Source organism: Hemitrygon akajei, chromosome 6 (genome assembly GCF_048418815.1).
Source record: "Hemitrygon akajei chromosome 6, sHemAka1.3, whole genome shotgun sequence".
Taxonomy (NCBI): domain Eukaryota; kingdom Metazoa; phylum Chordata; class Chondrichthyes; order Myliobatiformes; family Dasyatidae; genus Hemitrygon; species Hemitrygon akajei.
In genome coordinates, this window is record NC_133129.1 from 7830508 (window position 1) to 7847908 (window position 17401).

General features: G+C 49.9%; 2 protein-coding genes across 2 annotated transcripts in view; both read right to left on the minus strand.

The window, feature by feature from the left end:
• LOC140728785 (uncharacterized) overlaps positions 1-29 on the minus strand; it is a 219950-nt gene extending 219921 nt beyond the window's left edge. Inside the window, exon 1 of the mRNA XM_073047742.1 lies at positions 12-29. Within this exon, the coding sequence (XP_072903843.1) occupies positions 12-29 (18 nt within the window). The remainder of the gene's footprint in view (positions 1-11) is intronic.
• LOC140728837 (receptor-type tyrosine-protein phosphatase kappa-like) overlaps positions 1-17401 on the minus strand; it is a 740427-nt gene that overhangs the window by 469561 nt on the left and 253465 nt on the right. The gene's annotated exons all lie outside the window — the stretch shown is intronic.

Genomic DNA, 17401 nt, shown 5'->3' on the forward strand with positions numbered 1-17401 from the left:
TCTCTGTGTACCCATGACTGCATCGCCATCCACAGCTCGAATCTGCTAACTAAATTTGCTGACAACACTACATTGATTGGGCTTATCTGGGTTGAGAGGGTGAACAGCTTCAAATTCCTCGGCATCCACATCATCAAGGATCTCACGTGGTCTGTACACACCAGTTGTGTGGTGAAAAAAAGCACAATAACGCCTCTTTCACATCAGGCGGCTGAGGAAGTTTGGTATGGGCTCCCAAGTCCTAAGAATTTTCTACAGGGGCACAACTGAGAGCATCCTGACTGGCTACATCACTGCCTGGTATGGGAACTGTACCTCCCTCAATCACAGGACTCTGCAGAGAGTGGTGTGGACAGCCCAGCGCATCGGTAGTTGTGAACTTCCCATGATTGGATTGGGAAAACTAGGTTAGTACTGGACTTCAAGAGAGAGGACGCCTAGGGATGGTTTTTTAGAACAGTTTGTTGTTGAGCCCACGAGTGAATCGGCTGTGCTGGATTGGGTGTTGTGCAACGATCCGGAGGTGATAAGAAACGATAAAAGAGAGTCAAGGACCAATACAAAATGACGCTGGAGATATTGTAATGAGAGATGACAGAGGAACTGAATGTGTATTTTGCATCAGTCTTCACAGTGGAGGATGCCTGCTGTATACCGGACATTCAGGAGTGTCAGGGAAGTGAAGTGAAAATTACGACTGAGAAGGTGCTCAGGAAGCTTAATGGTCTGAGGGTGGATAAATCTCCCGACCTGATGGAATGCACCCTCAGGTTCTGAAGGAAGTAGCTGGAGAGATTGCGGAGACATTAATGATGATCTTTCAAGAATCGATAGATTCTGGCATTGTACCGGATGACTGGAAAATTGCAATGTTAGCCTATTATTTAAGAAGGGTGGGAGTCAGCAGAAAGGAAACTATAGACCTGTTAGCCTGACATCAGTGGTTGGGAAGTTGTTGGAAGCGATTGTTAGGGATGATATTACCTAGTACCTGGAGGCAAATCAGATTCAGATTCAGTTTATTGTCATTTAGAAACCACAAATGCAATGCAGTTAAAAAATGAGACAACGTTCCTCCAGAATGATATCACAAAAGCACATGACAAAACAGATTATAGCAGAAAATCCACATAACGTTTGGCAATCCCCAATCCAGAGTCCGGAGAGGCTGCTGCGTATTAATATCGTGCTACTGTCTTAGCGCGTTCCCCGGAAAGGAGCTCCAAATCCACCAGACAAAACAAGACCAAAAACTAAAGCTACAAGACCTGCACAAAACCACATAGTTACAACATATAGTTACAACAGTGCAAACAATAGCATAATTGATAAAAAAACAGACCATGGGCACAGTAAAAATAGTCCAAAGATGTTAAAAGACTATAAGTTCAAAAGAAATCACCACAGTTTCCACAAGTCCCCAGGGTTCCAACAGACTCGCCATCCCACGCCGGCGGGCAGAAGGGAATACCCCCGCTATGGACTTCCACGGCACTGCCCGACTCTACTTCGCAGACGCAGCACACAATGAAAGCGCCACCCAACTCAGCCTCGCAGACGCAGCACACACCGAAAGTGACCTGACTGTAGCGGACTCCGAGTCTGTCGAACCTCCGAGCTGACAACCATCCCCTCTGGCACAGCTTCTCCGAGCACCATCCTCTGTCGAGCGTATTAAGACGGCCCCGCCAACGGCCATCGGCAACGCGACCCCAAGGACTGGGGGCCTGTTCTTCCCAGCAGAGTCCTGGACCTCACAGCAGCAGCAGCAACGAAGAAGGTCTTCCTGGAGATTTCCCGATGTTCCTCCGTGCTCCCACATCCGTTTTCAATCGATTATGATTGCGCACGGCACCCCACTTCACAAATAACAGATAATCAGCTCCAGAGTGGCCGCTGCAAGCTGCGTCGCGCCGCCATCTTGGAAATATTAAATGACAAGATAGGCCAAAGCCAGCATGGTTTCCTGAAAGGAAAGTCCTGTCTGACTGACCTACTGCAATTCTTTGAGGAAATTACAAGTAGGGTAGACAAGGGAGATGTAGTAGATGTGGTGTACTTGGATTTTCAGAAGGTCTTCGACAAGGTTCCGCACATGAGGCTGCTTAGCAAGATAAGAGCCCATGGAATAACAGGGAAGTTACTAGCGTGGGTGGAGCATTGGCTGGTCGGCAGAAAACAGAGAGTGGGAATAAAGGGATCCTATTCTGGCTGGCTGCCATTACCAGTAGAGTTAGATAGGGGTCGATGTTGGGACTGCTGCTTTTTACGATGTATATCAATGATTTGGACTACGGTATTAATAGCTTTGTGGTTAAGTTTCTCGATGATACAAAGATAGGTAGAGGAGCAGGTAGTGTTGAGGAAACAGAGAGCCTGCAGGCAGGGGTGTCAAACTCATTTCAGGTCACGGGCCGGATTGAGCAAAATGCAGCTTCATGCGGGCCTGATCAGTCAGACGCGTGCGAACGCAGCTTTCGTTGCCTCCGTTTTTTCAGCCTGCTCTTATGTGTCTCAGTCTCTGCCATAACTGCAAAGTGTTTCACTTTACAAATTCCGTTTCTTATGAAGAAGACTGCCGAATAAACACTAAAAACCCTGAAAACCTGGTACCTGAATAAACTCAGCATTAGCCATATCATACGCCATAGGCGCTTCGATTACTGGGGCCAGCTTTAATAGTAATTAGATATTATCTCGCGGGCCAAAGATAATTCCAGCGCGGGCCGGATTTGGCCCACGGGCCTTGAGTTTGACATATATGGTTTAGGGGAATGGGCAAAGAAGTGGCAAATGAAATAAAATGTTGGAACGTGTAAGTCATGTGCTTTGGTGGAAGAAACAAATGGGCAGACTATTATTTAGATGGGGAGAGAATTCAAAATGCAGAGATGCAAAGGGACTTGGGAGTCCTGGTGCAGGATACCCTAAAGGTTAACCTCCAGGTTGAGTCGGTAGTGAAGAAGGCGAATGCAATGTTGGCATTCATTTCTAAAGGTATAGAATATAAGAGCAGGGATGTGATGTTGAGGCTCTATAAGGCACTCGTGAGACCACACTTGGAGTACTGTGTGTAGTTTTGGGCTCCTTATTTTAGAAAGGATATAGTGACATTGGAGACGGTTTAGTGAAGATTCAGAAGAATGATTCTCGGAGTGAGAGGGTTACCGTATGAGGAACGTCTAGTAGCTCTTGGGCTGTATTCCCCAGAGTTCAGGAGAATGAGGGGGGAATCTCATAGAAACATTCCGAATGTTAAAAGGCCTGAACAGATTAGATATGGCAAAGTAATTTCCCATGGTAGGGGATTCTAGGACACGAGGGCACCACTTCAGGTTTGAAGGACATCCTTTTAGAATTGAGATACAGAGAAATTACTTTAGTCAGAGGGTGGTAAATCTGTGGAATTTGTTGCCAAAAGCGGCTGTGGAGGCCAAGTCATTGGGTGTATTTAAGGCAGAGATAGATAGGTTCTTGATTAGCCAGGACATCAAAGAGTATGGGGTGAAAGCAGGGGAGTGGGGATGACTGGAAGAATTGGATCAGCCCATGATTGAATGGCAAAGCAGACTCGATGGGCTGAATGGCCTACTTCTGCTCCTATATCTTATGGTCTTATGATGATTCAGGACATTTACAAAGACAGGTGTGAAAAAAGGGCACAAAGGATCATTGGGGACCTGAGTCACCCTAATCACAATCTCTTCCAGCTGCTACTGTCCAGGAAACAGTACCGCAGCATAAAAGCCAGGACCAACAGGCTCCAGGACAGCTTCTTCCACCAGGCCATCAGACTGATTAACTCACGTTGATTTGAGTGTATTTCTATGTTACATTGACTGTTCTATTTATTATAAATTACTATGATTACACATTGTACAATTAGATGGATAGGTAATGTAAAGATTTTTACTCATGTGTGTGAAGGATGTAAGAAATAAAGTCAATTCAATTCAATTAGAATATCTCCTGTAATACCATGGACACTTGTTAAGTGCCCTCATGTGTGGCAGCTTGTCAAAGTCCTTCTGAAAATCCAAGTACACAACATCCACCAATCCTCCTTTGTCTGGTCTGTTGGTTATTTCTTCAAAAGATTTCAACAGATTTGTCAGGCAAGATTTTCCCTCGAGGAAACCATGCTGACTATGGACCAATTTTTCATATGTCTCCAAGTACCTCAAAACCACATCCTCAACAATTGACTCAAACATCTTCCCAACCACTGACGTCAGACTAACTGCTCTAAAATTTCCTTTCTTCTGCCTGTGGAATAACATTTGCAATTTTTCAGTCAGAATTTATTGATTCTCAAAAGGTCATTACTAATGCCTCCACAATCTCTTCAGCCACCTCTTTCAGAACCCTGAGCTGCAGACCATCTGATCCAGGTGACTTGTCTGCCTTCAGAACTTTCAGTTTCCCAAGCATTTTCTCCCTGGTAAAGGCAACATCACACACTTCTGACTCCTGATACTCTTGAACTTCCACCATTCTGCTAGTGTCTTCCATGTGAAGACTGATGCAAACTACTTAATCAGTTTGTCTGTCATTTCCTCGTCCCCTTTACTAACTCTCCAGCATCATCTTCCAGTGGTCCAATATTGGCTGCGGCTTCTCTTTTACAGTTTAGAAATCTGAAGAAACATTTGGTAACCTTGGCTGGCTTGCCTTCATATTCCATCTTTTCCTTCTTAATGACTTTTTAGTTGCCTTCTGTTGGTTTTTAAAAGCTTCCTAATCCTTTAACTTCCCACTGATTTTTGTTCTATTTTATGCCCTCTCTTTGGCTTTTATGTTGGCTTTGACTTCTCTTGTCAGCTGTGTCATCCTGCCTTTAGATTACTACCTCCTTGGGATATATATATCCTTCACCTTCTGAATTGCTCCCTGAAATTCCAGCCATTGCTGTTCTGCCATCATCCCTGCTAGTATTCCCTTCCAATCAATTTTGGCCAACTCCTCTTCCATGCTGCTGTAATTCCCTTTACTCCACTGTAACACTGATCCATATGACATCAGCTGATCCTTCTGAAATTGCGGAATGAATTCGATCATATGATCACCCCCTTCCCCAAGGGTTCCTTTACCTTAAGCTCCCTAATCAATTCTGGTTCATTGCACAACACCCAATCCAGAATAGCTGATCCTTTCATGGGCTCAATCAGGAGCTGCTCTAAAAAGTCACCTTTAGGCATTCTAGAAATTACCCCCTTGGAATCTAGCAGCAATGCGATTTTCCCAGTCTACCTGCATATTGAAATCCCCATGACTATCATAACATGGCCTTTCTGACATGCATTTTCTGTCTCCCATTGTGATTTGTAGACCACATCTTTAATTCTGTTTGCAGGTCTGTGTACAACTCCCATCATGGTCTTTTTACCCTTGCAGTTTCTTAGCTCTACCATAATGATTCAACACCTTCCAACCCTATGTCACCTCTTCTTAATATTTGATTCCAATTTTACTAACAGAGCAACAGCAGCCCCCCTGCATATCTGCCTGTCCTTTCGATACAGTGTGTATCCTTGGATGCGTAACTCCCAGCTATAATCTTTCAGCTACAATTCAGTGCCAATCTGTAACTGTGCTACAAGTTCATCTACCTATTCCATATACTGCACACATTCAACTATAACACCCTCAGTCCCGTGTTCACCCTTTTCGATATTCTCCACCTGTTACATTGCAAATAATCCCATTGACTGCAATCTTGCCCTGTCATCAGCCTCTCCTTGCTCAGAGTCTCACTAAACACTGCCTCTGTTTGTAAACCAACCACCCCATCCTCACCGCTGTCACACTGCTTCCCATCCTCCTGCTAAATTAGTTTAAACTCTCCTGAACATTTCTAGCAAACCTGCCCGCAAGGATATTGATCCCGCTCGGGTTCAGGTGTACCCCGTCCCTTTTGTACAGATCATCCTCTGCTCAGAAGAGATCCCAATGGTCAGTATATCTGAAAGCCCCCCCCCCCACCCCACTCCCCACACCAGTTCCTCAGTCTCTCATTTATCTGCCAAGTCTTCCTGTTCTGGTGCCTGGCACAGACAGTGATCCAGAGAGTACCTCCCTGGTGATCCTGTTTCTCAGGTTTCTACCTAGCTCCCTAAAGTCTCTCATCAGGACCTCCCCACCTTTCCGGTGCCAATCTGTGCCAAGGCTTCTGGCTGCTCATCCTCCCTCTTTAGAATGCTGCGGACCCGATCCGTAACAGCCCTGACCCTGGTATCTGAGAGGCATCATACCACTTGGGTATCACAAACACTGGAAATCAGCAGATGCTGGAAATCCAAAGCAACACACACACAATGCTGGAGGAGCTCAGCAGCTCAGGCAGTATCTATGGGAAAGAGTAAACAGTCAATGTATCAGGCCGAAACCCTTCATCGGGACTTGAAACATCGACTGTACTCTTCGTCATTGACACTGCCTGGCCTGTTGAGTTCCTCCAGCATTTTGTGTGAGTCACCATCTGGGCATGTCTTAAAACATCAAGCCTCATTCATTGGCTAATTGGAGGGCACGTTAGCCAAGAAAATGAAGGTAAGGGTAAGTGGAGAGTGTGTCGGGGCAGTAGTGAGTGTTGTTGCTATTACTAAAGAGAAGGGGCTTTGGAAGCTGAGACGTCTGAAGGTAAATGAGTGACCTGGACCACATGAAATACACCCCAGGGTATATGTACAATGGAGGATAATAGGTTCTTGAACAGTCAGGGTGTCAAAGATTATGCGGAGGAGACAGAAGAGTGGGTTGAGAGGGGTAAGATTATTTGCAGACGTGGGTGGAGAAATGGCAGGTGGAGTTTAATCTGGTCAAGTGTGAGGTTTTGCTCTTCGAGAGCTCAACATAAAAGGAAAGTACATGTCGTAGGTCACGAAGAGTTGGACTCCACTTAACGACTGAACAACAACATGTCACAGGAGCACAATTAGGCCAGTAGGAATCTGCTCCACCATTCCATTATGGCTGATGTCTTTTTCCTCTCAATCCTACTCGATGGGCTGAACAGCCGGAAATCTTTTGGTCTTACGGATTGGACAGTGGAATGGTCAATGTGGTCTTACGGACTGGACGTGGAATGGCCACTGTGGTCGTATGGACTGGACAGGAGGAATGGTCACTGTGGTCTTACGGACTGGACAGTGGAATGGTCACTGTGATCTTACGGACTGGACAGTGGAATGGTCACTGTGATCTTACGGACTGGACGTGGAATGGCCACTGTGGTCGTATGGACTGGACAGGAGGAATGGTCACTGTGGTCTTACGGACTGGACAGTGGAATGGTCACTGTGATCTTATGGACTGGACAGTGGACTGGTCACTGTGATCTTACGGATTGGACTGTGGAATGGTCACTGTGGTCTTACGGACTGGACGTGGAATGGCCACTGTGGTCGTATGGACTGGACAGGAGGAATGGTCACTGTGGTCTTACGGACTGGACAGTGGAATGGTCACTGTGATCTTACGGACTGGACAGTGGACTGGTCACTGTGATCTTACGGATTGGACTGTGGAATGGTCACTGTGGTCTTACGGACTGGTCAGTGGAATGGTCACTGTGGTCTTATGGACAGGACAGGTGGAATGGTCGCTGTGGTCGTATGGACTGGACAGGTGGAATGGTCACTGTGGTCTTACGGACTGGACAGGAGGAATGGTCACTGTGGTGTTACGGACTGGACAGGAGGAATGGTCACTGTGGTGTTACGGACTGGACAGTGGAATGGTCACTGTGGTCTTACGGACTGGACAGGTGGAATGGTCGCTGTGGCCTTACGGACTGGACAGGTGGAATGGTCACTGTGGTGTTACGGACTGGACAGGTGGAATGGTCACTGTGGTTTTATCGACTGGACAGGAGGAATGGTCACTGTGGTCTTACGGCCTGGACAGATGGAATGGTCACTGTGGTGTTACGGACTGGACAGTGGAATGGTCACTGTGGTGTTACGGACTGGACAGTGGAATGGTCACTGTGGTCTTACGGCCTGGACAGTGGAATGGTCACTGTGGTCTTATGGCCTGGACAGGTGGAATGGTCACTGTGGTTTTATGGACTGGACAGTGGAATGGTCACTGTGGTTTTATCGACTGGACAGGAGGAATGGTCACTGTGGTCTTACGGACTGGACAGGTGGAATGGTCACTGTGGTCTTACGGACTGGACAGGAGGAATGGTCACTGTGGTCTTACGGCCTGGACAGTGGAATGGTCACTGTGGTCTTATGGCCTGGACAGGAGGAATGGTCACTGTGGTCTTACGGACTGGACAGGTGGAATGGTCACTGCGGTCTTACGGCCTGGACAGTGGAATGGTCACTGTGGTGTTACGGACTGGACAGTGGAATGGTCACTGTGGTCTTACGGCCTGGACAGTGGAATGGTCACTGTGGTTTTATGGACTGGACAGGTGGAATGGTCACTGTGGTGTTACGGACTGGACAGGTGGAATGGTCGCTGTGGTGTTACGGACTGGACAGTGGAATGGTCGTTGTGGTGTTACGGACTGGACAGGTGGAATGGTCACTGAGGTCTTACGGACTGGACAGGTGGAATGGTCACTGTGGTCTTACGGACTGGACAGGTGGAATGGTGACTGTGGTCTTACGGACTGGACAGGTGGAATGGTCACTGTGGTCTTACGGTCTGGACAGTGGAATGGTCACTGTGGTGTTACGGACTGGACAGTGGAATGGTCACTGTGGTTTTACGGACTGGACAGGTGGATTGGTCACTGTGGTTTTATGGACTGGACAGTGGAATGGTCACTGTGGTGTTACGGACTGGACAGGAGGAATGGTCGCTGTGGTGTTACGGACTGGACAGGAGGAATGGTCACTGTGGTGTTACGGACTGGACAGGTGGATTGGTCACTGTGGTTTTATGGACTGGACAGTGGAATGGTCACTGTGGTGTTACGGACTGGACAGGAGGAATGGTCGCTGTGGTGTTACGGACTGGACAGGAGGAATGGTCACTGTGGTGTTACGGACTGGACAGGTGGATTGGTCACTGTGGTGTTACGGACTGGACAGTGGAATGGTCACTGTGGTCTTACGGACTGGACAGTGGAATGGTCACTGTGATCTTACGGACTGGACAGTGGACTGGTCACTGTGATCTTACGGATTGGACTGTGGAATGGTCACTGTGATCTTACGGACTGGTCAGTGGAATGGTCACTGTGGTCTTATGGACAGGACAGGTGGAATGGTCGCTGTGGTCGTATGGACTGGACAGGTGGAATGGTCACTGTGGTCTTACGGACTGGACAGGTGGAATGGTCGCTGTGGCCTTACGGACTGGACAGGTGGAATGGTCACTGTGGTGTTACGGACTGGACAGGTGGAATGGTCACTGTGGTTTTATCGACTGGACAGGAGGAATGGTCACTGTGGTCTTACGGCCTGGACAGATGGAATGGTCACTGTGGTGTTACGGACTGGACAGTGGAATGGTCACTGTGGTGTTACGGCCTGGACAGTGGAATGGTCACTGTGGTGTTACGGACTGGACAGTGGAATGGTCACTGTGGTTTTACGGCCTGGACAGTGGAATGGTCACTGTGGTTTTATGGACTGGACAGGAGGAATGGTCACTGTGGTGTTACGGACTGGACAGGTGGAATGGTCACTGTGGTGTTACGGACTGGACAGTGGAATGGTCACTGTGGTCGTATGGACTGGACAGGTGGAATGGTCACTGTGGTCTTACGGACTGGACAGTGGAATGGTCACTGTGGTGTTACGGCCTGGACAGTGGAATGGTCACTGCGGTGTTACGGACTGGACAGTGGAATGGTCACTGTGGTCGTATGGACTGGACAGGTGGAATGGTCACTGTGGTCTTACGGACTGGACAGTGGAATGGTCACTGTGGTCGTATGGACTGGACAGGTGGAATGGTCACTGTGGTCTTACGGACTGGACAGTGGAATGGTCACTGTGGTCGTATGGACTGGACAGGTGGAATGGTCACTGTGGTCTTACGGACTGGACAGTGGAATGGTCACTGTGGTCGTATGGACTGGACAGGTGGAATGGTCACTGTGGTGTTACGGCCTGGACAGTGGAATGGTCACTGTGGTGTTACGGACTGGACAGTGGAATGGTCACTGTGGTGTTACGGCCTGGACAGTGGAATGGTCACTGTGGTGTTACGGACTGGACAGTGGAATGGTCACTGTGGTGTTACGGACTGGACAGTGGAATGGTCACTGTGGTTTTATGGACTGGACAGGTGGAATGGTCACTGTGGTGTTACGGACTGGACAGTGGAATGGTCACTGTGGTTTTATGGACTGGACAGGTGGAATGGTCACTGTGGTGTTACGGACTGGACAGGTGGAATGGTCGCTGTGGTGTTACGGACTGGACAGTGGAATGGTCACTGTGGTGTTACGGACTGGACAGTGGAATGGTCACTGTGGTTTTATGGACTGGACAGGAGGAATGGTCACTGTGGTGTTACGGACTGGACAGTGGAATGGTCACTGTGGTGTTACGGACTGGACAGTGGAATGGTCACTGTGGTCTTATGGCCTGGACAGGAGGAATGGTCACTGTGGTCTTACGGCCTGGACAGGAGGAATGGTCACTGTGGTCTTACGGACTGGACAGTGGAATGGTCACTGTGGTTTTATGGACTGGACAGGAGGAATGGTCACTGTGGTCTTACGGCCTGGACAGGAGGAATGGTCACTGTGGTCTTACGGCCTGGAGAGTGGAATGGTCACTGTGGTTTTATGGACTGGTCAGTGGAATGGTCACTGTGGTTTTATGGACTGGACAGTGGAATGGTCACTGTGGTGTTACGGACTGGACAGTGGAATGGTCACTGTGGTTTTATGGACTGGACAGGTGGAATGGTCACTGTGGTGTTACGGACTGGACAGGAGGAATGGTCACTGTGGTCTTATGGCCTGGACAGGAGGAATGGTCACTGTGGTCTTACGGCCTGGACAGGAGGAATGGTCACTGTGGTCTTACGGACTGGACAGTGGAATGGTCACTGTGGTTTTATGGACTGGACAGTGGAATGGTCACTGTGGTGTTACGGACTGGACAGTGGAATGGTCACTGTGGTTTTATGGACTGGACAGGAGGAATGGTCACTGTGGTGTTACGGACTGGACAGTGGAATGGTCACTGTGGTTTTACGGCCTGGACAGTGGAATGGTCACTGTGGTTTTATGGACTGGACAGGTGGAATGGTCACTGTGGTGTTACGGACTGGACAGTGGAATGGTCACTGTGGTCGTATGGACTGGACAGGTGGAATGGTCACTGTGGTCTTACGGACTGGACAGTGGAATGGTCACTGTGGTGTTACGGCCTGGACAGTGGAATGGTCACTGTGGTGTTACGGACTGGACAGTGGAATGGTCACTGTGGTCGTATGGACTGGACAGGTGGAATGGTCACTGTGGTCTTACGGACTGGACAGTGGAATGGTCACTGTGGTCGTATGGACTGGACAGGTGGAATGGTCACTGTGGTCTTACGGACTGGACAGTGGAATGGTCACTGTGGTCGTATGGACTGGACAGGTGGAATGGTCACTGTGGTCTTACGGACTGGACAGTGGAATGGTCACTGTGGTCGTATGGACTGGACAGGTGGAATGGTCACTGTGGTGTTACGGCCTGGACAGTGGAATGGTCACTGTGGTGTTACGGACTGGACAGTGGAATGGTCACTGTGGTGTTACGGCCTGGACAGTGGAATGGTCACTGTGGTGTTACGGACTGGACAGTGGAATGGTCACTGTGGTGTTACGGACTGGACAGTGGAATGGTCACTGTGGTTTTATGGACTGGACAGGTGGAATGGTCACTGTGGTGTTACGGACTGGACAGTGGAATGGTCACTGTGGTTTTATGGACTGGACAGGTGGAATGGTCACTGTGGTGTTACGGACTGGACAGGTGGAATGGTCGCTGTGGTGTTACGGACTGGACAGTGGAATGGTCACTGTGGTGTTACGGACTGGACAGTGGAATGGTCACTGTGGTTTTATGGACTGGACAGGAGGAATGGTCACTGTGGTGTTACGGACTGGACAGTGGAATGGTCACTGTGGTGTTACGGACTGGACAGTGGAATGGTCACTGTGGTCTTATGGCCTGGACAGGAGGAATGGTCACTGTGGTCTTACGGCCTGGACAGGAGGAATGGTCACTGTGGTCTTACGGCCTGGACAGGAGGAATGGTCACTGTGGTCTTACGGCCTGGAGAGTGGAATGGTCACTGTGGTTTTATGGACTGGTCAGTGGAATGGTCACTGTGGTTTTATGGACTGGACAGTGGAATGGTCACTGTGGTGTTACGGACTGGACAGTGGAATGGTCACTGTGGTTTTATGGACTGGACAGGTGGAATGGTCACTGTGGTGTTACGGACTGGACAGGAGGAATGGTCACTGTGGTCTTATGGCCTGGACAGGAGGAATGGTCACTGTGGTCTTACGGCCTGGACAGGAGGAATGGTCACTGTGGTCTTACGGACTGGACAGTGGAATGGTCACTGTGGTTTTATGGACTGGACAGTGGAATGGTCACTGTGGTGTTACGGACTGGACAGTGGAATGGTCACTGTGGTTTTATGGACTGGACAGGAGGAATGGTCACTGTGGTGTTACGGACTGGACAGTGGAATGGTCACTGTGGTTTCATGGACTGGACAGGAGGAATGGTCACTGTGGTCTTACAGCCTGGACAGTGGAATGGTCACTGTGGTCTTATGGACTGGACAGGAGGAATGGTCACTGTGGTCTTACGGACTGGACGTGGAATGGCCACTGTGGTCGTATGGACTGGACAGGAGGAATGGTCACTGTGGTCTTACGGACTGGACAGTGGAATGGTCACTGTGATCTTACGGACTGGACAGTGGACTGGTCACTGTGATCTTACGGATTGGACTGTGGAATGGTCACTGTGATCTTACGGACTGGTCAGTGGAATGGTCACTGTGGTCTTATGGACAGGACAGGTGGAATGGTCGCTGTGGTCGTATGGACTGGACAGGTGGAATGGTCACTGCGGTCTTACGGACTGGACAGGTGGAATGGTCGCTGTGGCCTTACGGACTGGACAGGTGGAATGGTCACTGTGGTGTTACGGACTGGACAGGTGGAATGGTCACTGTGGTTTTATCGACTGGACAGGAGGAATGGTCACTGTGGTCTTACGGCCTGGACAGATGGAATGGTCACTGTGGTGTTACGGACTGGACAGTGGAATGGTCACTGTGGTGTTACGGCCTGGACAGTGGAATGGTCACTGTGGTGTTACGGACTGGACAGTGGAATGGTGACTGTGGTGTTACGGACTGGACAGTGGAATGGTCACTGTGGTCTTACGGCCTGGACAGTGGAATGGTCACTGTGGTTTTATGGACTGGACAGGTGGAATGGTCACTGTGGTGTTACGGACTGGACAGGTGGAATGGTCGCTGTGGTGTTACGGACTGGACAGTGGAATGGTCGTTGTGGTGTTACGGACTGGACAGTGGAATGGTGACTGTGGTGTTACGGACTGGACAGTGGAATGGTCACTGTGGTGTTACGGACTGGACAGTGGAATGGTCGTTGTGGTGTTACGGACTGGACAGTGGAATGGTGACTGTGGTGTTACGGACTGGACAGTGGAATGGTCGCTGTGGTGTTACGGACTGGACAGTGGAATGGTCACTGTGGTCTTACGGCCTGGACAGTGGAATGGTGACTGTGGTGTTACGGACTGGACAGTGGAATGGTCACTGTGGTCTTACGGACTGGACAGGTGTAATGGTCACTGTGGTTTTATGGACTGGACAGGAGGAATGGTCACTGTGGTCTTACGGACTGGACAGTGGAATGGTCACTGTGGTGTTACGGCCTGGACAGTGGAATGGTCACTGTGGTGTTACGGACTGGACAGGTGGAATGGTCACTGTGGTGTTACGGACTGGACAGTGGAATGGTCACTGTGGTGTTACGGACTGGACAGTGGAATGGTCACTGTGGTCTTATGGCCTGGACAGGAGGAATGATCACTGTGGTGTTACGGACTGGACAGTGGAATGGTCACTGTGGTTTTATGGACTGGACAGGAGGAATGGTCACTGTGGTGTTACGGACTGGACAGTGGAATGGTCACTGTGGTGTTACGGACTGGACAGTGGAATGGTCACTGTGGTCTTATGGCCTGGACAGGAGGAATGGTCACTGTGGTCTTACGGACTGGACAGTGGAATGGTCACTGTGGTTTTATGGACTGGACAGGAGGAATGGTCACTGTGGTCTTACGGCCTGGACAGGAGGAATGGTCACTGTGGTCTTACGGCCTGGAGAGTGGAATGGTCACTGTGGTTTTATGGACTGGTCAGTGGAATGGTCACTGTGGTCTTATGGCCTGGACAGGCGGAATGGTCACTGTGGTCTTACGGCCTGGACAGTGGAATGGTCACTGTGTTTTTATGGACTGGACAGTGGAATGGTCACTGTGGTTTTATGGACTGGACAGGTGGAATGGTCACTGTGGTGTTACGGACTGGACAGGAGGAATGGTCACTGTGGTTTTATGGACTGGACAGTGGAATGGTCACTGTGGTGTTACGGACTGGACAGTGGAATGGTCGCTGTGGTGTTACGGACTGGACAGTGGAATGGTCACTGTGGTTTTATGGACTGGACAGTGGAATGGTCACTGTGGTTTTATGGACTGGACAGTGGAATGGTCGCTGTGGTGTTACGGACTGGACAGTGGAATGGTCACTGTGGTTTTATGGACTGGACAGGAGGAATGGTCACTGTGGTGTTACGGACTGGACAGTGGAATGGTCACTGTGGTTTTATGGACTGGACAGGAGGAATGGTCACTGTGGTCTTACAGCCTGGACAGTGGAATGGCCACTGTGGTTTTATGGACTGGACAGTGGAATGGTCACTGTGGTGTTACGGACTGGACAGGTGGAATGGTCACTGTGGTTTTATGGACTGGACAGTGGAATGGTCACTGTGGTGTTATGGACTGGACAGTGGAATGGTCACTGTGGTCTTATGGCCTGGACAGGTGGAATGGTCACTGTGGTCTTACGGCCTGGACAGTGGAATGGTCACTGTGGTTTTATGGACTGGACAGTGGAATGGTCACTGTGGTGTTACGGACTGGACAGGTGGAATGGTCACTGTGGTTTTATGGACTGGACAGGAGGAATGGTCACTGTGGTGTTACGGACTGGACAGTAGAATGGTCACTGTGGTTTTATGGACTGGACCGTGGAATGGTCACTGTGGTTTTATGGACTGGACAGGAGGAATGGTCACTGTGGTCTTACGGCCTGGACCGTGGAATGGTCACTGTGGTTTTATGGACTGGACAGGAGGAATGGTCACTGTGGTGTTACGGACTGGACAGTGGAATGGTCACTGTGGTCTTATGGACTGGTCAGTGGAATGGTCACTGTGGTCTTACGGACTGGACAGTGGAATGGTCACTGTGGTTTTATGGACTGGACAGTGGAATGGTCACTGTGGTGTTATGGACTGGTCAGTGGAATGGTCACTGTGGTCTTATGGACAGGACAGGTGGAATGGTCGCTGTGGTCGTATGGACTGGACAGGTGGAATGGTCACTGTGGTCTTACGGACTGGACAGGAGGAATGGTCACTGTGGTGTTACGGACTGGACAGGAGGAATGGTCACTGTGGTGTTACGGACTGGACAGTGGAATGGTCACTGTGGTCTTACGGACTGGACAGGTGGAATGGTCGCTGTGGCCTTACGGACTGGACAGGTGGAATGCTCACTGTGGTGTTACGGACTGGACAGGTGGAATGGTCACTGTGGTTTTATCGACTGGACAGGAGGAATGGTCACTGTGGTCTTACGGCCTGGACAGATGGAATGGTCACTGTGGTGTTACGGACTGGACAGTGGAATGGTCACTGTGGTCTTACGGCCTGGACAGTGGAATGGTCACTGTGGTCTTATGGCCTGGACAGGAGGAATGGTCACTGTGGTCTTACGGACTGGACAGGTGGAATGGTCACTGTGGTCTTACGGACTGGACAGGAGGAATGGTCACTGTGGTCTTACGGCCTGGACAGTGGAATGGTCACTGTGGTCTTATGGCCTGGACAGGAGGAATGGTCACTGTGGTCTTACGGACTGGACAGGTGGAATGGTCACTGTGGTCTTACGGCCTGGACAGTGGAATGGTCACTGTGGTGTTACGGACTGGACAGTGGAATGGTCACTGTGGTCTTACGGCCTGGACAGTGGAATGGTCACTGTGGTTTTATGGACTGGACAGGTGGAATGGTCACTGTGGTGTTACGGACTGGACAGGTGGAATGGTCGCTGTGGTGTTACGGACTGGACAGTGGAATGGTCGATGTGGTGTTACGGACTGGACAGGTGGAATGGTCACTGAGGTCTTACGGACTGGACAGGTGGAATGGTCACTGTGGTCTTACGGACTGGACAGGTGGAATGGTGACTGTGGTCTTACGGACTGGACAGTGGAATGGTCACTGTGGTCGTATGGACTGGACAGGTGGAATGGTCACTGTGGTCTTACGGACTGGACAGTGGAATGGTCACTGTGGTGTTACGGCCTGGACAGTGGAATGGTCACTGCGGTGTTACGGACTGGACAGTGGAATGGTCACTGTGGTCGTATGGACTGGACAGGTGGAATGGTCACTGTGGTCTTACGGACTGGACAGTGGAATGGTCACTGTGGTCGTATGGACTGGACAGGTGGAATGGTCACTGTGGTCTTACGGACTGGACAGTGGAATGGTCACTGTGGTCGTATGGACTGGACAGGTGGAATGGTCACTGTGGTCTTACGGACTGGACAGTGGAATGGTCACTGTGGTCGTATGGACTGGACAGGTGGAATGGTCACTGTGGTGTTACGGCCTGGACAGTGGAATGGTCACTGTGGTGTTACGGACTGGACAGTGGAATGGTCACTGTGGTGTTACGGCCTGGACAGTGGAATGGTCACTGTGGTGTTACGGACTGGACAGTGGAATGGTCACTGTGGTGTTACGGACTGGACAGTGGAATGGTCACTGTGGTTTTATGGACTGGACAGGTGGAATGGTCACTGTGGTGTTACGGACTGGACAGTGGAATGGTCACTGTGGTTTTATGGACTGGACAGGTGGAATGGTCACTGTGGTGTTACGGACTGGACAGGTGGAATGGTCGCTGTGGTGTTACGGACTGGACAGTGGAATGGTCACTGTGGTGTTACGGACTGGACAGTGGAATGGTCACTGTGGTTTTATGGACTGGACAGGAGGAATGGTCACTGTGGTGTTACGGACTGGACAGTGGAATGGTCACTGTGGTGTTACGGACTGGACAGTGGAATGGTCACTGTGGTCTTAT